At 44.6% G+C, this 26,411-nt stretch overlaps 1 protein-coding gene across 2 annotated transcripts in view; it reads right to left on the minus strand.

Annotated features, from left to right (window-relative positions):
- Nucleotides 1-26,411, minus strand: part of MTOR (mechanistic target of rapamycin kinase) — a 1,008,697-nt gene that overhangs the window by 337,300 nt on the left and 644,986 nt on the right. For both annotated transcript variants that reach the window (XM_085609875.1, XM_085609873.1), the window contains 5 exons: nt 16,499-16,599; nt 11,641-11,756; nt 10,586-10,663; nt 9,354-9,461; nt 3,252-3,377 (listed from right to left, as the gene is read on the minus strand). In XM_085609875.1, the coding sequence (XP_085466001.1) occupies nt 3,252-3,377; nt 9,354-9,461; nt 10,586-10,663; nt 11,641-11,756; nt 16,499-16,599 (529 nt within the window). The remainder of the gene's footprint in view (nt 1-3,251; nt 3,378-9,353; nt 9,462-10,585; nt 10,664-11,640; nt 11,757-16,498; nt 16,600-26,411) is intronic.

Here is a 26,411-nt window from a genome sequence, read left to right on the forward strand (position 1 = left end):
TATGGTCATGATGAAATCCTCCATGAGGATCCATCCACCACAAATCAGGTTTGGATACGCTTCAAATATAGCATGGCAATGATCCCTCACTACCTCAGTTCCAGGAGTGATTGAGACTTACATAACATCATTTTACTAGGACAAGGGACAAGGACACTATACATTTCCTGGACGTTTCGTTTAAGCAAGAGAACAGAACAGTGTATATAGCTCTTTTTATTAAAGAAGCTGACAAACCCACTGATTCTGCAAAGCTGCAACTGGCAATTTACTCTCTGTACTTTCTTTTGGTCAACTGTTTCCAAACAAGCAGGTAACGTACCAACAAAGAAGAATAAGGGGCTAAGCCAGGGGTGCCCGAAATGACATTGGAAGATGGAGGTTAGACAAAGAAAACAGTTTAGGATTGCAGAAGTGGGCTTCAGTAATTAAGGATCCCCCTCATAATTGCAACAGGAAAGACACCAATCAGAAAAACAGTGCGTTACTATGTTTCATTCATTAAGCTCTGAGGCTTGCAACCTTATCAACCAGAATTGGCATATGCTAAATTCAGGTAACTTTCAACCTGAAAGGCCACTTAAAATGAGCAGCTACTCCAAGCCAGCACTGCTACTCATTGAGGTGTGTGACAGCTAACGACACACCGGTTAAAAAGTAGCTTGAAGCAGAACATCAGAAGATAACGTTTTGTTAGTTATGCCTACTAGCGATATAAATAGTTAAAACTATTCTGTTCGGCCAAACAATTTCATTGCACTTCATCCTACAGATTTCTTTCTTACTTCCCAGTACCTTGGCTAAATAAAATACAAACTAAGTTTGAAATTAAACTATAGCACCTTGAATGAAGCATAGGACCTAAGACCGCAGAAAAGCCCTATGGCTGAGACATGCTTAACAGCTATCCACTAAGTTAAACAAGCATTCGCATAGCCAATAGGTCTCGCTTTTGGGACCTTATAAGTATTTAGTTATGCAGTACAATATCCTTGGTGAAACAACATCAACTGTTGCATGGCTAAACACTTAGAAGGTCCCAAAGGCGAAACCTATTGGCTATGCCAATGCTTGTTAACTTTGTGTGCATTATCCCACAGAGAAAGCTAAATACCCTAATTGCATGTAAATAAAAACTCCAGCAACAGCATGGACTCCTTTAAAAAATTATACATTCCCCTTGCCTATTGAGGTTGAGGACAATACATTTTACTGGTAGTAGAAGTTCTTCTGACAGTGATTCAATCTGCAGTTTGACCATAACACAGAGCACAACATGTGTCCTGTCTGCTGCTGATCCCATCACAAAACAGATGTTTAATGGCCTGCCATCAGAACAGAAAATGGCGCGTTCTCGGTGTGTTTTTCTAGCAGACTGAATGGTGGCAATGGTAAAAAGTGAAGTTTACAAGGAAATGGAGACAGCCAAACAACCTCGCAAGAGACAGTCCCAATCACACGTTTTATGACGTGCCTTTTATCACTGGAGACTCCCTTTAAGTTAGTATGTGTTTAGTTTATAGCACAGGTTAAATGTATTTGAAAACAAACCAAGTGCCACATGTGATTTTATATATAAGTGTAGTGTAATGTATTGTTATATTCAAGCGTCCTAAACATCCTTGATCCTGTTGACATATTACTACATGTTTGGCTCTCTCAATGCCTTCTCCCAGCCCATTATGCATCTAACTCGTTACCCGCAAGAAGCCCTTTGGGTGCGAAAGAGCAATACAAAATTAGTAACATAGCATTAGAAATCTGAGATGATAAAATAAATATATTCAACGTGTTGAGGATGAAAGGGGAGAGTGAGAGAGAGTGTGCGTGTGTTTGCGTGTGTTTGATAGAGAGAGGGATACGTAAATAATGTAAGCTCAATATAGTGTCGACCCTTCAGATAAGTTGCTTGTTAACGAGTTACGCATACTGAATTCAGGGATCCCATCTTCCCCGCTGGCCAAAAAGTGTGTGATCGTGCACGTAGCATTTGCTTTGGTATTCCAGTTTTCATATCTGCCAAATATGTTTTAAGTGACAGTGCGTGAACCACAGAGTGAGTGAATAGCTAATAATTATTTTTTTTTAAAGCTGTGCTGAGGCTTTGAAAGCAAAGTGGATATAGAAGCAAATTGACTAATGGCGATATTTCAAAACAATGTGAATATAAGGCTAAAATTTGCAAGCAATGCGGAATTGTTAAAGGACATTGAGAAGCGCATTTACTAATGCTGATAAATGCGTGCGTGTATGCGTGCGCGGGGACGCGGGAGTCTGCTCCTTTTCAAAGCACATACTCGTGCTTGTGGCGCGCCGCCGCGCACTCCCGCAAGGCGTATGCCGCCACAAGCACGAGTATGTGCTTTGTAAAAAGAGCTGCACGACGGCTAAAGGTCTCCTATGCAGTGCATGTGCACTGCGTAGGCGAGACCTAAAAATACAAACTAAGATATCCATGTGCAAATCTTCTGTCTAAATGGACCAGAGTGCAACACTTTAGTTGAAATACTACAGCTGACGCCTTCCAATAGGTGTGGATAAGTCTGTGGGGATTCTATTGGTGTAGGTGATTTCGGGGCTGCAGCATGCCAGGAGTAATGATTGTGTGTTTGTGAGATGTTGGAAGGCATGAGAGATAAAGTACAGATGGAACGAAAGATGAAAAAGAGGAACACATGTCATCATAGGGTGGCAGTGGTCCATAGGGGATTTGGTGTGAGCTTGCTATAAATACAACTTAAATGGTCAAATTCAGAAAAAGATTGTTCTACGGCATTTTTTCTACGGAGGATGGAAAGAGGTTTAATACTCAGTCAATGAAAAATCTAAATGTACTGTCCTTATAATATTTGTCTAGGAATTAAGTATGTGTGTTAGAAAGTGTACAGCAATTTAGTCTAGTTTAGGAGCAGAGGATTGAGCGGAGATAAACACCTCCTCAATGTTGGAGGTGCACCGTGCGCCCACCAGGCAAACTACGGGATGAGGAATTCATCTCTAATGTTAAGCTTAGACAGGAGGTAATTAACTGAGCAGATCTTTGAAATAATGGCGGTACTTTCACGACTGAGTGTTGATAGTCACACTTTGTGCAAGTGAGGCATTTTTACTGAAGGAAATAATTATCTTGGCTAAATCTAATCTCATTTGAAAGTTTCCTTGTTGGAGAGTTTAAAAAACGGCAAGCTTCATAAGTGAGGTGACTGCCACTTTCACACCTTCTGCTGTAAAACACGTGCAGGGGTACTCACCAGGCGCCCACTTTTGCCACAGAGGCTAGCATACTTGAGCCAGGTCCTCATGTCCTCATGGGGGCTCACAACTAGAGACTGAACCATTAGAATTCTCTGCCAATCTTCGACAATCCGCTGACAGCCCTGCAGGAAGAAGGAAGGGGTAAATATACGTGCATATAAGCAGATAATATATCCCAAAACACCAGGCAAAAACTCCAGACCTAAAGAAAAAATGGGGTGAACACAGTGCAAGCTCCCAGACCACATCCCCACCCCAACTGGAAAAGACTCCGGCCTGAAAAAACCCAGAACAGAGTGAACTAGAACATGTGAGCAAGTCACAGCGTGGAGAAGAACAATGTTGCTTACCTGCAACTACAGCATTTCTGCACTAATATCCTTTACAGGTTCATATGCCCAACACACTTATTCCTGATTATAGTTATCCCTCTACTAACCCTCCAATCGGGAATCTAAAATAGTGCTGGACGTTTTCTGACCAACCTGTGATTTGGCTTAGATGGATTATCAAGAATGAAAACTCTTCTGTCATCCCGAAGCAAAACTGAATCGCAGTGTCATTTGACAGAGTATGGAAGTTTGTGGTCTGGAGAGGTGGTGTACATATATTGTTATTCTATATTATTGGTATAGCAACACAGTGGGGAGAATTGTAAATCTAGTGGAAAAGTGAATTACCTTTGGCAACGATCTTTCTGGTGGATGCTGTATTCAGTCCCCCGCTTCCAATGGTCAACAGGACTTGATCTAGGGTCAGCATGAACTACTCCTTCCTGAGGTAGAGGTTCACGACACTGAGGTCTAGGAGCAGATGCAGACCACCATCTTTCTTGGGAATAAGGAAGTACAGTGAATAGGATCCTTGACCAATCCCCTGCTTTGGCACCAGCCCCACCACTTCTTTCAGAAGCAGCACTGAAATTGATGAAAAGATAGTCCCCGAACAGGGAGGGGGATGGGTGGGGGTTGGGAGGTAGCGGTAGCCTAAGGAAGGGTAGGGCATACCCCCTTTCTATTATCTGAAGGACCAACTGGTCTAAAGTAATTGCTTTCAAGGCTGAAGGTTGGTAGAAAGGAGGACACCCGCCTCTCACAGACTCCTGGTGTGCTGGGAGAAGCCAACTAGACCTGCTCTCCTTATGGTGCCGGAGAGAAACAGGAGGCGGAGAAGGCTGGATGGAGGTATCTGCGACTCTTACTTCTACCTCTGTATTGTCTAACCAGAGGGTTTTGGAACGGTTTTGCTTATGTCTAGGTAGACTGGTGTTGACAAAAAATAAAATTAACCCTCTGGAGAAGCCATGAAAGCAATGGCATTGACTGTAATCATGCTGAGGTTGAGGGTGTAGGAGGTCTAAAGATCTGACCATAGCCTTGCTAGCTGTAAATCGCTCCTAAGCTTAAACCACTTTATAGCCAAATAAACAGGCACTATCAAAAAGTAGGTCCATGAGGGTGGCCTGCCCATCCGTGGAAAACCCAGACGTGTGAAGCCAAGCATGAAAGCAGATGCCTCTTGGGGCGCCTATAGCACAGACCCCTGAGTTTGCAGGGTCAAGAATGGATGTAACGATGTGGCGCGGAGCATTCTGGCTCTCTTTAATGACTTCGGAGCACTCTCGGGGCGGACCCAGCAAGGACGCCGATAGGAGAGGTTGAGTTGCGTGTATCTGTGCCTGCATGGGACTGGGTACCTGACGGAGGGTGGTAGCCAAAGGTGTGGCTCCAAAAGGCTCAAGAGCAAGAGCCATGAACACAGACATGTCATACAGCCCCATGGGACTGTCGACCATTTAGAGACACTGAACACAGCATTGAGAAACTGCTGGGTCAGATTCAACCACCAGAAAATCTGGGTATGCCGGGACCTGTACCTGTGGAGGCCAGGTGGCTCGACGGCTGACACGATTGTAGTGCAAGGGGGAGCCAGGTGGCGAATGAGAAGACTCCACCACTACAAACTCTGATTCCAAGAATGAAGATACTGTGGGAGTTGGAGGGCACGTACCAGATTTACCTTTTTAATTCTTCTTAGGGTTCTTAGGTTTCCTCTTTTTGCTGGAGGAGTGGGAGGAAGGCGACCTCATGCGGGCCCACTAAGAATAATGGAGACTTCATAGTGTCCACTAAAAGTGAAGGAGTAAGTGTGGATCAGGTGGTTGTGATGATGGGACAGAACGCAGTGCCTGACTGAGGACCAGAAAACCTAGAATCCTGCAGTCAGTAAATCTGGCCTTCTGAGGCCATCAGTGTGAATATAAAAAGGTTGGCTTTGTGTACTTCCAGCTAACCAGACTTATTATAGTGCCCTGGTGTATAAGAGGAACAACCTTGGATTTAACAGTAACACAGGTTAACATACTACTTAGGCACTATCTCAAGCTGTCTATAACATCTAAAATATAGCTTTTGGACTATACTAAAACACAATGTACCCTAAGAATACCACAGCACACACTGCAGTAAGGATTCTGGGCGACTATATCACCAAAGACAAAGTGCTCTAATCGTGGATTTTCTATTTTTAACAACACTCACATTCTAGGAGTTGTGTCACAGGTTTACATCAGTTGATACAACTGAACTAAGATAACGGAAAATAAAGATTTGTACAAGAAAAGCACAGGAGTAGAGGAAAATGTCTTTAGCTACAGGTAGAACACTGCAGGCTGCAGCTTTCAGAAGGGACATTGCATACAACAGTTAAACAAACGAGTGACTCACATGCACACATTATAAGTAGAACACTATGTTTGCGATTTTGTAATTCTTTGGTTTAACTGTTTCAACAGATGTCGAAGTGTGGGATTCCCGCTTATTGCCAGGATTTCAGTTTCTGGCTATGAAGGAGCCACGGTAGGGTAGTGACTACTTGTTCTTGGCCTGCAGATGTGTCCTAGTAGCCAGCTATACGTGGGGACAGGAATTCTTTTATTAATAATGCTTAGTGCCCCAGGGGAGCTCCACGAATATGGGACTGGTGTACTGGTCCTAGCTAGCTGTAGCCTCTACATGTGCTGAATGATGTAAATGCCCATTAACCAAGGGCAAAGGCACATTATAAAGATCTTAATATGTGATTGTAGGCACAGGTGCTTCACATTCTGTCCCGTAAACAGACGTATTTAAACAAGCTGCCCTTCCCAGCACTGGTGACTATCTCCTAATAGAATGTTCTCCGCTCCACCCACACAAATGCTAAGCTGTGCCCCAGTTTCGAGAATACTTGAGTGGTAACATATTACTCTAGATTCCGAGAAACAAATTGGAACATGCCAAAGGCAATGCTATCACACTTGAAAAAGGAAAGCCAGAGCAACAGAGGTAGATGCAGGGGAATACCACTCCGTAGGACTGGACTTCATAGACCACTGCACTGAAGCCTCTACTCTAGAGCAATGCCCCACGGATCATCACATGCAAGAACCGGTTGTGGCGCATGAGCACTAGGATCATAAGAAAATCGACATCGTTGTTACCTCGGCTCTGTGCCATCCTATTTAAGGGAAAAATCCTGCTCTCACTGACCAATAGAATTTTAAGATTCATGATCTTTGGTCTCCATTATAACTCACAATAATCCGTATTCTCCAAGGGTGGAACCATTGGTATGCCATCCCTGCACTCCTCTGTCTGGAATCGGTTACCCTTGCTTCAAAGCCGACCCCAAGATAGCTCTGATTGCATAACTATTCAATTAGCTTCCAGTGAGATGGAGTAGATCAGCTCTAGTGGTGCTATGGTGTGCTACACACTATGCAAATGTTTTTCAATTTAGCTCAATTAATTTGTTGCATCCAACTTAATCCTGTATTACAGGGCACCACTGACTATTGTGCGCAATCCAGTTCATGTTAGACAACCAAGAGATCCGAATGTATGACCCCTTATCTGTACTGCACGGGTTCACAGTGATAGTGGACTACTCTGCTTTTGTGTGGCACTTGAGTACTCTTGTTTAGACTTTGCATGATCCTCAGTTAATGTGGCTGCACACAAAGTTTCATCTGTCCATTTTTTGAGGGGCTTCATCGCATAGCTCCAGGAGTGACTGCTATTTCTTTTTTATCTTTGTTTGACCACTCTTTGCTTTGTTTTTCAATGATAGACAATTACTCTGGTTTTGGATGTGCATTACTCAGATTTGGACTCTATATTGCTATATTGTGTGTGGCACATCTTTCTGGTGCCGCCGCTGCTCTAATTGTGATTGTGTAAAACACTAAATTTAGTGTGAACCTGATTCTGATGACAATGCTTTCCTTGGGTTTTGAAATGGCCTCAATTAAATCTCTTTTTGTGTGCCTCAGCAACTTTCTCATCATCTGTGATTGCACACTGCTCATAGTTTGATGGTGCATCATCGGTTTCACATAAAAGAGCAGAGCCCTAGTTTCATGTGACTACATATAACTGATTCTTGTAACAAAACTCTCGAAACCATGAGTGATCTTGAGAAACCCGAGCACAAACCAGAACAGTTAAAAATCCAGCAAAGAAAGAGCAGTGCATAGTCGCAACCTTCTGCTTCCTTTCACCACTAACCACTGACTGTTCATTGCTATAGATTAATATGACCATGCATCAGTTGGTTTGTGTGTCTGGAAAACATCTGTTTTCACACATCAGTCACTTCTTGTGAGTCACACTGATCATCACTCTGGCTTTTCCTGCACTATGCTTTGGTTCACTGTGACGGTGCATCACTGTATTCCTTGCTAATTTGCATCACTCCAGTTCTGTGATTCAGACTTCACATTGCTATTGTTTGACAACATATTTCCTACGTTTTTGAAGCAAATTGCAGTGGTTTTCAATGCACAAAGCTCTTGCTTTGACCAGGGATCCTCAGATAGTCTCAAATATAGGGCATTCGCATAGTCCAACTTTGATGTTATGAGTGCTTGGATAACAGATTTGCTAGCAGAGAATGAGAGTAAGAGTAAAATCTTCTGTAGAATGTGCAGCAGGCCAATGCAGACACCTACCACACAATCTGTGGTTGAAAAGATATATGGCTGTCAAATCTGACACCACGATTCTTGACTACTCTCCCCTGGGGACCTGAAAAGGAGGGGTGCCATCTGGCCAGAAGATCTGCCATGTTGTCGTCTATTGAATTTCGGTTTTATCTGCGTTGCACTTTAGTTGATTGATGGTCATCCAGTGAAATAAAGCCACTAGGCAAGATTTAATAGATTTGCCTGCCTTCTCACAGGAGAAAACCAGCTGTGTGGCGTTCACGTACGAGTTCACTTGTGCCCCCAAGGCCTCCACCAGCTGGACTAGTGGCGTGAGGTAAACTTTGAACAGTGTGGAGCTCAAGGAAGAGACCTGAGGCACCCACACTGTAGGCTCCGGGGACTTTGAAGAGAAAGGAGGGACCCATATGTCCTGTCCTCTGCCACTTAAAAGGATGCACGTCAGCTCAAGGCCTAGCCTTCCACTCCGATAGACTGAAGCTGCGCCATAAGCATGGAGTGGGGGACAGTGTCAAAGGCTGCTGACAGATCTAGCATAATCAGCATGGTTTGGAGTGACATGCAACTCTCTGGTTTCCTATAACAGTGCACCACTCTATTCCCCGCAACTCTCTACAACTCTTGTATTGATTACACACTGTTATAGCTGCATGCCACCGCTCATTGTTCCATTTCTGAAACTGAGCAGTATTGTGGTATAATTCACTCTGGGTTTGATGATGTTTCACTATGGTTATGAGTAATATCCCCACTCTCCAACCCCAAATTCCAAAGCACTTTATTTCTGAGTGATCATGCTCTGCTCTTTCTTTCCTGGATTATTAACTGTTCTGATTTGTGCTCAGGTTTCTCAAGATCACTCAAGGTTTAGAGGAGAAGCATGGCATGCTATGGTTTCACATGACAGTGTTTCACTTAGAATGTGTCTACTCGTTGATATGGCTTTGTGTGACTGCATCACTCTGATCTTAACAAGGTGCTTCTATGACTTGATGTGAGTGCCCATCACTTTATTTCAGTGTGACTGTGGATGTTTATAACGTTATGTGACAGCTCATCATTCAGGTTTTGTGAAAACATACATCGGTTCTATATTATTCAATTCAGTACTAACCTGCAGCCTCTCCCACCACGTCTGACGAATGATGTCTCGGCGTTCGGGAACCAGTTTATATTGGATAACCTCTTCTAGCTCAGACAACATCTGACAGGACACCATTGCCTAAAAGGGACAAGACCCACGTGTAATGTGTTATGGCAAGATACAGGAAACACACAGGGCAAGACACTGGAGAGTGAAATATATAGCAACAGCCACAATGTAATGCATCCAGAACACAGATATGCGATGGAGGCAGAAGGGAATAAGAAATGGCATACAGGACAGAAACTGATGCATCAGGCGAAGACAGGAAAGATAAGTGAAGACTTGAGGATGCAAGAAAAGGGCAACGAGGCAAGGGAAAAGGTACAAAAGAAACAGGGACTTCAAAAGAAGAGACAGAAAGAGAAGAGTAAAGTTATGATAATGGGGTAATGATAGTCGAACATTAACAGACCAAAGAATGAGGACAGAAGAAAAGGTATGAGTTAATAGTACGGGATCTGGGGCTGGTATCATACAAATGTGTGATTTGTCTTTATTGTTGTAGTGAATAAGTCACATATTTAATGCTTACATTTATTATCAGTACATTCCATCTGCAGCTCATACTACACATAATGATCTTCATATCCTTACATGTCGAGGGAACTAGTAAATCATATTTTCAGTACAGTCCTGTGTAAGAAAGAGCTTACCAGACCTGACAAGACAATGTCGGAGGGAGACTACCACTCTAATGCCATCCAGAATTGGGGTTTAGAGAAAAGCAGGTACAATACACAAACTCTTCAATAAAATAAAAAGATGGAGAAAGAATGGAGCTGTTTTACAGAGTATGGCACTTACATAACCCCTTGGAATGCTTAGACGCAACGATGTCCAGCTTTATACCACCACTTAAGGTATCTAACAACTCTGATCTGCTAGAGACCCTATCTAGACATGTTTTTTTTGTCTCAGAACTGTATTGAATCCCTCTGTTTAAGCAATAAAAAGGGGACAGGAGAACTGAAAAGAACTGGCAAACAACAGACAGGAATTACAGTAAGGTAAAAAAAACACCCAAGGAGGAGACAAAAGAAATACAGTGTAAGAAAAGAAAATGTCATCAAGAAAAAACGAAAGGGAAGGAATAATAGTGAGAAGTGGTGAAAAGCTATAGATACCGGAATGAGGAACCACAAATGTGGTCCCAAAACAGATAAAAGACAGAGCTAAGATGTAGTAAGTCCTATACTCACTCCATATGCTCGACTGTAGCTCTCCCCGGCCATGGCGGTCAGTTCTGCATCAAGAAGGTCTCTGGCTTTATCAATGCACTAGAATGTAAAGCAGGAAATTACAGAGGGTGTTCCTGAAGGAGAGCATTTATTGGAGAAAGAGTGGGGAAAAGGGTCTTTGCAATACCTCCAAGGGGAATATTATGATCACTGCAGAAGGCAAGCAGGAGTCGCGGCATAACAAACGGCCTTTACATTCTCCACTGGAGTGCACTGGTTTCAAAAGACCCCATTGGGGAGCATTGTGCTCATACCACCAAGTGATGCACTGGGTTGATACCCGCTGAGTTATGCCTGGTAGTCCCCACTGCAATGCACTGGTGTGACCATTACACTATGGGAAGCACTGCTGTACTGATTCTCCCCCATGTGAACGTCATCTGTACTCTCAAACTTGTGCTGTGTTCTCAGTGGGTCTTTTCTCTGCCTCTTTCGACTTGTCACTCTTCTCATCTCCACCCACTATGCCTTTTAACTCAGCAATAAGAGCTAGTTTGCCAGTGCCTTTAGTCGCTGTTATTATCCTTGCATGAATTGCTTTTTCATTCTTCACTCTTCCGCTACAAATTCTTTCACACATCTTTTTACCTGCTGTTTCAACTGAACTGCAAAATGTTGAGTCAATTCACCAGCAGAACGGCTCAAAGCCCACTTTCTAACAAACCAAAACCAAATTGTGAGCATCTACATACCGCCGCATCCTATGTATCCTCTTCCTTGCTCTATAACACTCGTGCAACACTGATCCTCTATAACCTCTACTGGCTATCGCATCACTCCTATTAAACAGTTATTCTTAGTCTCGCCATTCGCTCTAACCTATCACTGCTCTCTACACACTCTAGAATTTCTTCAAATCTTCAGAAAAATAAGGAACTTCAGTTTATCTTTGGAGTTGGCCTTTCCTGCCTCCATGCAGTGAAATTAGCAAGGTTCTTGTGCCAGTATCCGGAGAAGCAATGTTTTGACCAGCAAACACAGTTCTTGATGTCAGAATGTGTTTTTTTAATCTTTACCTGCTGTGCCAATGAGAAGAGGTCCTGGTGCAGTGCCAGGACTGCTCTGTAGAAGGCCCCATCATGGGTGTCACGGGGGATCATACATGTGTATTCCTCCATACTGTCCCACTGACCTGACGGGGGAGTAAAGCAACACATGCATTGAGACACAAACTATGGAAACCCCATTTATATTTACCTTCCCTTTGCACTCAGTGTTCACCTACTTCTCCTATGTACACCACACACCTTTAACTCCTGTCCACAATCATCACTACCCCTGCAAGTGTACTCCTGACGGATATAAAAATGTACTTATTACGTGTTCATGTACACACACACTCACTCACTCAGATATATGTATATTCTGGTGCACATATATGGTGTTAAAGTTGACGGGGGATCAATGCTGGGGACATAGCAAAACCTTAAAAAATTGGCAATTCACAAGATGTGATACTCCTTCCACTTAATCTCTTACCACTGTTGCAAATAATTTAAGCTCAGAGCTACCCTTGTTATATGCTCCAAATTGCAAATAGAGGGGTGAGTAAAGTGTGAGCAGCTCGGTTCCCTTGTGTTGCGCTTTGTGCTACAAACCACAGTGGAGGGAGGGACACACCTTTGGCAAGGTGTGGGTAGAGTGAAAACGACCCGCCCTGCCCTTTAGCAATATGAGAAGGGCCTAGTAATCACTCCCAGACCTTAGTCAAGGCACTGGGTCTAGCAAACACCTTCCGCTCTTAGTCTACACAAGGAGGAGCGTGGACAAGCACACCTAGCAGGTAAACCAGGCTTGTGCTTTGTGTTCTTAACCTCCCCCACTCTTGGGCAAGGTGGGAGATGGTGGTAGAAAAGAATCTCCCCTGCATTGAAGCAATTCTGTGGGTTTGAAGGAGCACCAACGGCTTCCAAGCCCTAAGACAAGGCCAGAAAGTGAAGATGGCACCAGGGCTGCTTTCAGCTACCCCATAAAACCTACACATTGTCCTCATGCCTTGAGTGAGGTTGGGGCTCAGTGAGAAAGGTGTCCATCCACAGCCCTCAGGCATAGCTGGGGAGAGAAGAAAAAAAGAACTTTGACCGAGTGTGCCCTGGGCTCCTGCCAATCAGGTACCCAGGGCCTGTGTTCCTTCCCTAAAACTGCACGAAGCCTAAACCCAATTGGCATCTCTGGCCACATGCCAGCCCCTAGTAAATGGTACCCTAGGTACCCAGGACCTTATGACCAGAGAAGGCCCCTAAGGGCTGCAGCACTTATTGTGCCACCCTTAAAGGCCCTGTACCCTGACACACACACACTTCTGTCTTGGTGCAGAACAAAACAGAGAGACAACATGGCAGACATCCCTGTGTGCCATGCCCACAACACACACTGCCCTTGCATACCTCAGTCAACCCTCTAGCTGGGTGCCCTATGCCAGTGGTGTGGGTACAGGTGCATGAGCCCTGTGCCCCTATAGTACCCAGGCCCATTCCTGGGCACTGTAAGTGCAGTGCTGCCATTAAGAGTATATGGTGCTGGGAGGTCGTCAACACGAACTCCACACCACCATGATGGCTACACTGAAGATTGAGAAGATTGGTATCAAACTTCTCAGCACATTAAACCCTCACTGATGCCAGTGTGGGATTTAATGTAGGATGCACGACAGAGGGCAACTTAGAGTTGCCCCCTGAACCTAACCTACAATCCACGTCCTGTCTGAGAGGCTTCCTTGGCTGCCACACAGCAGATATGTTGCTGGACAACTGGGTAGAGAGCCATCCGCTCTCCTGGGCCTGCAACAATGCACATCCTGGGCGAGGTGCTAGGTCTCCTTCCCCAGGTTGGGCAGCCGAAGCTTCAAAGGCATGCCGCCTTTGTGAGCTTCTCCAGGCCACTTGCTGTACTCAGCAACTGGCCCCCACCGGTTCTGATCCCCACTCTGGTGGGAAGACTGGCGGGAAACCCCAAGGGAGGAAAGGGGATGTGCCAGCCTGCCAACCCCACCCCTCAGGTGGGGGAGGCGAGGTGAAGCACATCTCCGGGCTCTCGCCATCTTGAAGATGGGGAGCCCTGTCCATTCAGGACTAGGCTACTGCCCCCCTCCCACAGGAGAGTGGCAGGATAGGGGGTGTACCCACCCCAGGGAAGGGACCCATTGGTACCTGCCTTTTACCTACCTGTAACGCCCCTAAATTTAGTATTTAGGGGTTCCCTGAACCTTCCTTCCTCAGATCCCGAATCCGAAACAAGCAAGAAGAACAAGAAGAAAGAAGACCTGCCGTGCAGCTGCTAATAAGAGGACGACACCAACTGACTTGGCCCAGCCCTACAGGCCTGTCGACCCTCGAACCTGCTCCTGCTAAACCCTGGCATCTCCTGTGGTCAGCAACCTCAAAAACCTCGGAGGACCCGACTTCCTTGTGACTCTAAAAGACTGGGACTCCCATGAGCAGTGGTTCTGCTCAAAGCAATAACAGACCCCTGGCACCAGCCAGGAACCGTGACTCCTGCACACTCTGCACCCGCCAAGCCTGGCCTGTGCCGGAGTGGACAAACACCACGAGGACGTCTCCCCGGCGACTGGAACACCGAATCCAGCACCCAAGGACCCTCCTCGACGCTCCTGACGACGCCTGCAGCCTCAAAACCAGAGACCCCCCAACCGCGACCAGCTTAGGGTAAGATTTCCCGACGCGAAAAGACACCCCTGCGCCCGGCCCACCAGGAACCTCCAGTATGCGCCAGGGTGCTACGTTGCAGAGAGGTGTAATGAGGTCATGCCCCTTTTTACATCTCTCTGCAACGCAGCTCCCTGGCGCATACTGAAGGTCCCTGGTGGGCTAGTTGGCCGCCAGGGGACCGCAGGATTCAAAGGGACTTAATCCCCCAACTTAAAACACGCCGCGGGGAGCGTTTGCACAGTGGTGAAGGTAGGGGGCGGAGCCTGAGATGATATGTGTGCCAACACGCCCTGTGGCGCGTTTTAAGTTGGGGAATTAATTCCTCTTCAATCCAGAGGTCCCCTAGGGGCCAACTCGCCCACCAGGTACCGCCAGTAAGCGCCACAGAGATGCATTGCAGAGTGTTGTAAAAAGGCGTGTGGCCTCTGAACACCTCTCTGCAACGCAGCTCCCTGGTGCATACTGGAGGTACCTGGTGGGCTAGTTGGCCCCCAGGGGACCGCAGGATTGAAGAAGATTTAATTCCACAACTTAAAATGCGCCACAGGGCGTGTTTGCACACGTCACCTCAGGCCCCGCCCCCTTCCTTCACCATTGTACAAATATTCCTCTAAAACCAGTCAAACTACGAATTCCGATTTACTCACCTGTTATCAGGAGAGAACCCAGTGCTGCATCTTTTAGACCAGCACTGACCCTGAAAAGTAATTCTAGGCGTACTTACCAGTAACTTGTATTTCCTTCCATAGGAATCCGTTGTGTGGTTTTCAGCAGAAAAGTTTCTAAGTGTCTATTTTCACAAAACTAAAAATATTCTTAAAAAATCGTCTGTATGACTTAAACACATTCTTTAAACTGTTTACAGGAGATTCACCAGTGCTGGATCCAGGATGCACCACTGAGTAAGAAAAAGTAACGATAACACTACTTACCCGCTAAGTGAATTTTCTGCCACAGGATAACATTGGTGATTCTATGTGAAAAAATTTCTAAGTGTCAACTTTTAAAATACAATAATATTCCTTAAAAATCACTACTGTAACCAAAACGCTTTTACTCAACTGTTTACAGGAGATGTCCAAGGACTGAATCTAGGATCCAGTCCTGTGGTTAGAAACGTAATCCATCAAGTAACTAATTGCATTTGACTAGAAATTCACATTGAGCTCAATGTTGCATTGTGTTTGAAATTCTGTTGCCCATTGCAACAACTGTAACTACTGTACTTAAAAGTCTATTGTCTATTTGCAAAGTATTTAAACTAAAGTAATTCATTCTGAGAAAGTATATTTTGTATTGTAATGTATAATATAATTATATTGTAATTAAAAAAATATATAAAAAAAAATAAAGTTTAAAAAATGTAGTAAATCAGTATCAAAAAAATCAATATAACAATTAAAACATTAAAAATTGACATTTACAAAACCTTTGAAATCCACTGAAAAAAACCATAGGTTTCAGGCCTGATATAGTTAGGAATTCGCATTTAAAAAACCTGTGAAATTCACTGAAAAAACCATAGGTTTCAGGCCTGATATAGTTAGGAATACGCATTTAAAAAACCTGTGAAATTCACTGAAAAAACCATAGGTTTCAGGCCTGATATAGTTAGGAATTATCATTTAAAAAACCTTTGAAAATCACTGAAAAAACCATAGGTTTCAGGCCTGATATAGTTAGGAATTAGCTTTTAAAAAACCTTAGAAATTCACTGAAGAAACAATAGGTTTTAGGGGTGTTATAGTTAGCTGGACATTTCACTCGAACAAAACCATTGAAATTTCTCCGATATAGTTAGTTGTACTAACTACATCTCGCGCGCCCGCAATCCACTGCTGATGATGTCACATATTACATCATTCATGACATGGTCAGGACATCCCTGATGACATCTCAAATGAAAGTGAATATATATATATATATATATATACACACTCACCACTTCACTCGTCTTCACTCTATTTATATGTACCATTAACTTCCCGCAAACACCCACAGCACAATTACCATTCATCTTTCCCTGTACATTCAACCCACACCTCACTCAGCACTTTTAATATTCATCTGCTTTCCCTAGTTTACCACTCAACTTCATTAATTGAACACTACCAATTCAATTACTTATTATGTTTCCCATGTTATTCCACTTCCCCTTTGCGCATTGCCCTATTTTTCTTCCATAACTAAGGTGACGGTGCCTTACCTAAGCCCCAGGCTGCTGCGGCTGCCATGCGCGCCATTTTGGCTTGTGTTTCTTCTGTCACCAGAGTCCACTTCTCACAGCACTGCTGGTGGAGCTGCCCCCTGAGAAAACAAGCATTGCATTAGCCCACCGAACATCCAACAGGAAAAGACACCATGCAACTGACACTGAGCCAAGTCAACTGGGGGTGGGCGGTGACAGGGCTACCCCTGGTGTAAACAGACAAGAAGAACTCTATAGGGACAGATTTTATATAGGAAACTCTGAGTGTCACCCATAGGTGGGTGAGGTGGTGGAGCGGTCCCAGAGGAAAGTATCAGCCAAGAACTGAGACCGCTCTAAATACAGTGTCCTTTCCAGGGGCCATACTGTAGGCTGGATCTGGGGAAGAGTTGTCCTTTTCCAAACTTTAACTTACATAAAAACAATCAAAATATATAAAGTGATGTCCCATCTCGAGTAGCTGGAGGAATCACAACTCTTTTGTCAAGTTAACATTTAAATGAGAAAGTTGAACACAGTCCAGCCAGCCCTCCTGCCCAGTCAATATTTACTGCTGTCACTAGCTTCCCTAGTATTTGCAGTGTGCTTTGCAAGTGTGGGACCACTGGATCATGTGAAGAGTGACTGGTGTTCACTGAGGCCACTTCATGTGAGGCTGAAGACGATTGACTGGACAACCTGTCTGTTCTCCACTCCAAGGTTCCTGCTTCGATACTGCAGCTGTCTTGAGAGGAAAACCAATATCCTCGACATGCCAGCACACTTTTCCCTCCACTTCCATGAAACCCACTCTTCTTCCTGTCCATTCTTGTGCAGCCTAGTTTGAATATGCAAGAAACCTTGCCGGGTTGTGATGAAACTAACCTACATGCCTGACTGGGAAACCAAAGTGGGAGAAAAGATGCACTTTGTCATGGTCGTGGGAAGAAACCTTTACACTTTGGCTGGACCTAGCGTTCCACAACTGCCACAGAGTGAGAATAAATACTAGTCCTTTTGACCAAGGACTTTTATTCATCCGAAAGAAAACGGTCTGCTCTCCAGCACAGTGATAAAGTTTATCAAAAAGATCCGCTTGAGACAGTCGCTGTGCACACCAAAGTGCTAGGAACAGGCATTCGAAAAGGAGAAGCTGTAATAAACAGTGAGTAGAGGAGCAGGCCTTGGCCAAAACAGGAGGCCAGTCCAGGGCCCAAATGACTGAAAGAATACAATGAGGCTGTGATGGGGAATGAGCATCACGGAACCACAACGAATGACAGACCAGTCAATCTTGATCATTCAGAAGAGACTTTATGCAAACACCTGTACACATATAACAAGGTGAGTCCGCACCACTCACGACCATCCCATAAACCTGGAAGCCTGTACCTGACCCCATGCAGCCCTAGATGGACGGACCTTGTTTCCTCTTCATCACAGTTCTTGGATTGTGTCCTAGTGGCTGCAGATCAGTGACCCAGAGTTTACACTCTTCAGCCATTGTGTGTACTATGTATGATGTGTGTTTAATGTAGTCCAGCGTGCTGATGGGGGCTGTCAGCAGGAGTGTGGTGTCACATGTGTAATTAAGATGACACATTAGGTGTAAAATGTGTGCATTTTAATGAAATGACACTTGCTTGACAACACATCAAAGTGATAAATCACCCATGATCAAACATCAGCCGGGGGCTTGGAAAACCTTTAGACGCACAAGTCACATTTACGATTTAGTTGTAGAATCACTTTAGGTGTACTGTCTCCGTTGTTGTTAATTATGCTGTACTGTGGAAGCACACTTAGGGGCAAACCCCCATTAGGGTGGAATGTTATCCATGATTTAACATAAGGGGGTATTTGGAAATACTTCAAGGACAATAAATCATAATTAAAGCAAAAACACATTTAAGTGCAAATTCAACATTGGTGCAGCATCAACACAAGTAAGGAAACACATTTATAGGAGCACAAATGCCCTTTCATCGCAGTGCACGAATGATTCACTTCACCAACTATGCGACACTGTGAGACTCATCTTGACTGACTCACAGTGTGAATCACACCTTTGGACAAGCAATGGCTGCACTGACCCAAATGAACTAAAGGCAGAAGGGGCCTGCAAAGCCTCTCCCTCTCTGTACTTCTAGTGCCGATTGATATGATTTATAGAAAATAAATGAAGCGGACTAACGCTAGACCTGAAAAAAAGATCCGTGCCTTCTTTTATCCTTATGGTACTTTTTTCTAGAAAGGCATTTGCGTCAGCTTGATATGACATATGGCACATACATTTCATTGCACATAGTGTATTAATTAGCCCCAATAATAATTCAACACAAATCATTATCAATGTAACCAGGAAACCTCGTCAAGAATCCCTACTTCCTCACTTAAGCAAATTGTATGCTACTAAAACAGTCACTCAACTTCACTGTGCCTAATTTTCCTGGACTTCCTGGACACTCAAATTTGAGAGCACACTGAAGTAATTCAGTTTGAGATGTGCACAATACAAAAACGTGTGTATGGTGTGTGCTTCACGTAGAACAATTTTGACCACATAGTGCATACGCCAAACTAATCTGTCTCTTGGTTCACTAATGGTTTCACAATTAGGACATGGAACAGTTTCATGTTGAGAAACTATCACTTAAATTTAATGACGCTCAGTCATATAATTGTAAGGTACTAAACAGAATCCTTAAAAGAAATAACACCCGTCATACTGCATATGACATTTGCTGTGCCATTCACATGCTAAAATATTCCAATGGTTGGGATCACCAAGCCGAAAGTTATGTTAAGGAGTTAGTTCATCACTACGTATCGGCCGCAGTTAGTGGACCATACAGTTAATATGCGACCACCCCTTTCACAGGGGGATGACGCTCAGGCTTGTGTTAGTTCACCGCCCTGTGTTGTAGCCGTGTTATGGTGGTTGCCAATTTCAGTCTTTACGTCTCGTGTGATCTGGAGGGGATGAATGTTTCTCGTGCTGTAGGAGGCTGTGCTGGGTCAGATCTGGAACCTTGGTGTTCTAGAGCTGGCAGTGAGTTTGGGTAGCGCCATGCTTGGAGGTGTGTCTCAGCAAAGACCGAGCTGTTTGGAGTCTAAAGACTTGACCTTCCCTGAAGGAATAGCCATTCTTGAACAGAGCGGGGGATGAGCTACCAGAAAAGAGTTGCTCAATCCAGGCCATATCCTGCACTTGGAGAGGTTGAAGCCAGGTCGCTCTGGAGTCACACTCCACAAATGCTGCAATACCAGGCTCTGCAACTGCGTAAACATTTGGAGCCTTGGGCACCGAGTTCTTGTGTGGATGCGATCTCTGGCATGAGGTGTAGCAGGTGCGGTGCTTTTCACACTGCACTACAGCGAACATTGCCAAACTCCAACAACTAGCATCATATTCATAGCTATACCCTTGGTGTTTATAGGATGATTGGCTGTGACCAGGAGATTAAGAAATAGAATACCGGGCCATCACCCAGCATCTGACTGGGGCTGTAGGGCACTGGTGAGGACTGAGCATCTATTAGCCTGCATCATCTGCAGAGAACCTCAGAACCAATCCCAGCTTCTAACTCAGGGAAGACCGTGTATTTATTCCTGCATGGCTATTTGGAAGGGCCCCATTTAGGGCTAGAAGATGGTTTAAATGGTTCCTCCTCAAACAATGGGATGTGAAGGCATGGAACACCCAAAGCCTTCTGATCTGAGAGTGGTGCGAATTGATTCAGGCACCCAATGGGTATGGCCAAAGCCAGGAAATAAGCAGGTTAACTAGTGATACGTAAAGTAAAACATGGAGCATTCCCAGTACATTTGCAGATATTCAGGTTCACTCGAGAAAAAAAATACAGAACAGACTATAAAAAACATAGGAAACAGTAACACTGCTTTTCCGAGTCATACAGAGCACATTCGTCCAATCATTGATGTATGCTCGATAAAGTTTCACAACCATACGTGTAACAGAAGCTCAAGACCTAAATACCCGAAAAAAACACACCCACGAGACCTCAGAGCGAAGTAATCCTGTACAACTTTCAGACGAATGCGAGTCATAAACTCTAATCCAAACACAAGAGCGGGCCATGGATACTCCATCTGCTCTCTCAGTCAGCATCGCTGCAGTTTAAGTCCAGGGAGGCTCGGGTTGAAACGCTGTACAAAGGGTACTAACCTGCTGAGTGATACCTGCCCATATGGTTTGGTGAAAAGAACAACACAACAGGAAGCTAGGATCTCAGATCAGCAGTGCATTCTTGTGTCTTGTGGTTGCTAAGTAACAACCAGCAGTACATCAGAATTATTTCCAGAATAGAACATTGAGATGTTGGGAGCTCCACTCCACTGAAGACAATGGAGTGGCTCAGGGCTAATAATTGCTGGTATATGCGTTCTTCTCCAACATTCCAGGGTTTGTCTTTCTGTTTCTCACTTTTTTCATTTAGAACATGCTACGCTCAGTGGGTGGAGGGTTCTAATATAGCCTTAGAGCCCGATGTAGTGGGCTCTACCGCCCATTAAGGGTCTGCGACAAAGATGAGAGCCTTTAACAAGGGAGTGGGCCTATAATGTCCGGTAGAGTCCGCTACGGAGGGCTCTAAGGCTATATTAGAATATTCTGGCCCTAGAGGGTAAAATGTTCTAATTTGAAAAACAAAGGCCTCATGGAGCCCGAGGGGGTTGAAATCCCCTCGGGCTCAATGAGACCTTTGTTCACAGCAATAGCTGTGAACAAACATTGGGCTCCACTCCATTGTCTCCAGTGGTACGCTCAACATTACAATGTCCTAAAAGCACTATAGCTCTTCTGTCTCGGGCAGTACCAGTTGCTAAAGTAAGGGCATAGGTGGCAGCTAGTCCCGACCCCGCTTGACGCCAGTTCTGCTGCAGAATTTACTGAATGCCTGATGTATATCTTACTTCGATACAAGGAAACGTTTTAAAACAAAAAATAATTTTATCATTCAAATTGTCATTTTAAATTGTAAATTGGTGTTGTAGGGACCCTCTGTTGTTAGTCATTTAGTGCCACGCTGTTTTAAAATTACATACAAGCACGCATTGAGGGATCAGACGTAATTGAAGTGTGGAAAGATCTTACTCGCCCGGGCCGATCCATCAGCCAATCACGGGAGAGGAGGGCGGGATAGTGACAGGCCCACACAGGAAGGCGAGCGGTTAGCGCTCTAGCTTCCAAATCTTCGAGGGCTACTTAGGCGGCGAGGAGGCTCCGATTTTTGCGGTAAGGGCATAGGTGGCAGCTAGTCCCGACCCCGCTTGACGCCAGTTCTGCTGCAGAATTTACTGAATGCCTGATGTATATCTTACTTCGATACAAGGAAACGTTTTAAAACAAAAAATAATTTTATCATTCAAATTGTCATTTTAGATTGTAAATTGGTGTTGTAGGGACCCTCTGTTGTTAGTCATTTAGTGCCACGCTGTTTTAAAATTACATACAAGCACGCATTGAGGGATCAGACGTAATTGAAGTGTGGAAAGATCTTACTCGCCCGGGCCAATCCATCAGCCAATCACGGGAGAGGAGGGCGGGATAGTGACAGGCCCACACAGGAAGGCGAGCGGTTAGCGCTCTAGCTTCCAAATCTTCGAGGGCTACTTAGCCACTCGTCGTCTTTAGCGCGCAGCGTGGGCGCGCAGTTTGGCGCCTACTCCTGCGCCTAAGACGAGCCAAAGACTGGCCCGTCTGCGCCCGTCCGCGACCAGACGAGGCCAGGGCCAGGGGGCTATGGAGGATTCCGTATATAGACCAGAGACCATGCTCGGTCACCGGAGAACCTACAGCTCCCAGGTACTGAGATGCATGAGTAAGCATCTTCCGGAGACATGTAATGCAGTTGCTTTAGAACGTATTGTAGAAGGCCCATTCACTTGTCAGGTATGCCATACACATTTTGGAGAGGATTGTAACCAATTGGACGACCCAGATGACTTACACTCTAAGGTGCAAAGAATGACCCCAGTGATTCATAAAAAAGATTGTTTTTCCCAGGGGAGTAAAAATGTGCTCTGCAATATTCGCTCATTAGCGAAGCATGCCACCCATGTTTGGGATCTTATATCCACGGAAAAAACGGATATCTGTTTCCTAACAGAAACTTGGCTTAAGCCACACTCAGTCCCAGCTATTACCTTGGGCATCCCGGTGGGGTATAAAATAGCCAGGTTGGACCGTCCTAAGAAAATAGGATGAGGAGTGGCAATTGTTTATAAGGAAGAACTAATTGTTACCATCCTTGATGAAATTTGTACACCAGTGATGGAAGTATTAATTTTTAAAGTTAGTTCTTCACCCAGAGAACAGAGGAAGGGAGCTTTGGTATATCGTCCACCAGGCCCAAGTGGGAATTTCTCTGTCACACTTATAGAGGCTTTAGCACCTTATATACAAGAAAACCAGGAGTTCCTATTGGTGGGGGATTTTAATGTACATAGCGAGTCTGAGACATGTACTGAGGCTAAAACTCTCCTACTGGATTTAGACTCCCTGGGACTTAAAAAGATAAATCATGGGCCCACTCATGAGGCAGGCCACACTTTGGATTTAGTTCTGTCAAACTCATCCTTCATTAACTGCATGACACCAATACAAGTGGAGTGGACAGACCACTTTATCTTAAAATTTTATACTGCTTCCATGCATAAGCCACGAGTACAGACTTCCTTAGCTAGTAAGAGGAGACCTTGGCACAAACTTACTATGGAAGCTTTTAGAGAGAAATTTAAAACCTCCCCGTCTGAGAACTCTACAGGAGATGTCATAACTGCCCTTGGCAGTTTTGAGGAGACGGTTACAGCAGTAATTAACGCCATTATTCCGGAAAAAATATATAAACCACGTATGGCACATAAACAAGAAATTTGGTTCTCGGAAGAACTTAGATCTTTGAAGCAAAAAACTAGGAAAAGGGAAAAAATATGGAGACACTCCCAGAAACCACAGGACAAAGAACAACATAGAACCTCTCTCAAAATATACCATAAGGCCATTAGAATGGCCCGAAAAAACCATATTGCAGCACAATTATTAGCGGCTGGGAAAGACTCTAGGGCATTATATAATATTTTGCAGACTTTTTCCAAGCCAGTGGCCTGTGAGACCGCAGAGGTCACGTCACAGGATCTCTGCGATGAGATCTCTATATTTTTTATGAAGAAAATAGACGGAATCTATGACAGGATTATGGCCTCAAATATGAGTGCTGTAGGAAGAAGCAACATTATCCCTCACGTGAGTACACAACAGGTACAATCTACTCAGTGCCTCACAAGTTTCCCCCCTATCTCCTTAGAAGAGGTAATCTCTCTGATTGCTCAAATTAAAAGTGGTAGCCCTTTAGACTCCATCCCAGCACGAATTATGCCTATGCTCGCAGACGTTCTGGGACCCCAAATTCAGAACTTGATTAATATCTCTTTGAGTACAGGGATGGTTCCTTTAGATTGGAAAAGGGCTTTGGTAAGACCATTGAGGAAAAACACTGCAATCCCCTGGACGGAACTGTCTAATCTAAGACCCATTTCACTTCTCCCCTTTTTGGGTAAAATAATAGAAAAATTTGTAAACCGACATCTATCAAATTATATTGAAACAACAGATGGGTTGGACCCCTCCCAGTCTGGTTTTAGACCTAGACACAGCACAGAGACCACCTTGCTGTCCGTCGCGGACGATCTCCACATGTTCCAGGATAAAGGCTATTCTGTTATCCTGGTCCTGTAGATCTGTCCGCGGCGTTTGATACTGTGTCACATAACATCATGACCACCAGGCTAGTTAACATCGGCTTGAAAGATAAGGCTTTAGCCTGGTTGAGGAGTTTCCTGACAGACCGTACACAAAGGGTCATTTTGGGTACATATCGATCTGAGGAGAGGGAGATCTCCAAGGGGGTGCCACAGGGCTCTTGTTTGAGCCATACTCTTTTTAACATCTATGTGGCCCCCCTAGCAAACATCATGAGATCTTATGGTTTTACTCCAGTGTCATACGCGGATGACACCCAACTCCTCTTCCCTTTTAAAACCCTCACGGTCAAAGTTAGAAATGACTTCGCCCAGGGGATGAAAGCAGTGGCCCACTGGATGGCATCTAACTTCCTGCAATGTAATGTGGCAAAGACGGAAGTGATGCTGTTCGGGGAAGCCAAACTCCTGTGGACTCCTGACTGGTGGCCTCAAGACCTTGGCCCAGTCCCTGAACCCAGACAGGTTGTAAAAAATTTAGGGGTCCGACTGGACCAGGAGCTTTCTCTAAAACACCACGGCAATCAAGTGGTGGGCTCCTGTTTCCACATTATTGGGTTGTTACGGAGAGTCTTCCCTTTGCTGCCAGACTCAACTAGAAAGACTCTGATACAGGCTTTGGTACTAAGTAGGCTGGATTATTGTAATGGACTACTGTTGGCGGCAAATGAAGGAGTTATCTCCAGATTGCAAGTGGTCCAGAACACTGCTGCCCGCCTTGTCCTAAACCAGCCTCCCCGCACTCCCTCTAGACCCTTACTCAATAAGCTACATTGGTTATCCATCAAACAGAGGGTGAAGTTTAAAATTTGCTGTACTATACATAAATGCCTACATGGGAGAGGCCCTGTATACCTAACTAAGAAATTTTGCCCCTACATACCCAGCCGCTCTCTGAGATCCAGTGAGCAGGCTCTGTTATGTGTACCAAGGGCAAAAAAGGCTAGACAGGGAGACAGAGCCCTATCAATTGCTGGTCCTACTTTATGGAACAGTCTCCCTACATCTCTGCGACTATGTGACGATCACTTTCCCTTCAGGAGACAGTTGAAAACCTTCCTATTTCAGAATTAATAAGATATATTGTCCGATTCTCCTCTTCTGTTTGCAGTATGGTAGTCCAATGGCGCGGAGATACTCCTTCGGGAGTCGAGTCCAGAGCGATACAAACCCATAAATAAATAAAGACCTCTCCCTCGTTTTTTTTTTGGTTTTTCTATGTTGTATATTTATACAGCGCAAACTCGACCCGAAGGTATTGGAGCGCTTTACATAGCACCGTATTTACATTACACATTCAGGCACGGGGAGATTAAGTGATTTGCCCAGAATCACAGGATGGCTCGAACTCTGGTTTCCAGCACCAAAGTCGGCAACGTAGCCAACGGACCACATCCTCTCCCCCGTTATAGGCCCTCGCCTCTAACTCGGATCCAGGGCCTTTGATAATTAGTATTGCAATTGGCAGAGGGCTATAAAACTACAGTAATACATGAAAACTTATGTGAACGCAGACCATTATCGAAAGCAGTCTACAATTTGCTGAAAGGGATGAGCAGAGCCTCACATTTTTAAACTACACACTAACAGGCTGGTGGGGTGTGAGTCCTGCTCTGTGTTTGCCTGGACAGCCCACATACAGTCAACTTCCAGGAAGAAGTGAAGCTCTGACTATGGGCATCTCCCATAGAAGGTTGTTTGCGGTTTTGGGAGGCTGTGGAGGGGTTTCATACGGATTGCAAAATAAAGGTGAAATAGTCTTGTCTGTAATCAATCAGCTTGATGAGCCATTTATCCGTGGTTCAGTTGTCAAACTGCTGAAAGCTCGCGACTTTGTATTTTTTCTTGAACAGCTGGAACCCAATTTGGGAGGCAAAAAGTAAGGGGATGATGAAAGTGGAGCAATTACTGAAGTTTTATGTCATAACATAATCAGTTCAAAATTCAGTACTGTCTAGTTCAGCCATCTGGAGGTGATCTAACCTCCCATTCCAAACAGGACAGCTGAAAAGCAGGTCTCGGGGTTAAAGAGAGCAGGCATGCTGCATCTGTGTGCCATCCTACTCTGAAAGATGAAATCATACTACCAAACGAGCTTCTTCAATAAATGAAAACAGCCTCATCTCCTAAAGAGACAAAGTAATGCCAG

The sequence above is a fragment of the Triturus cristatus genome, chromosome 1_2 (assembly GCF_964204655.1).
Source record: "Triturus cristatus chromosome 1_2, aTriCri1.1, whole genome shotgun sequence".
In the NCBI taxonomy this organism is placed as follows: Eukaryota; Metazoa; Chordata; class Amphibia; order Caudata; family Salamandridae; genus Triturus; species Triturus cristatus.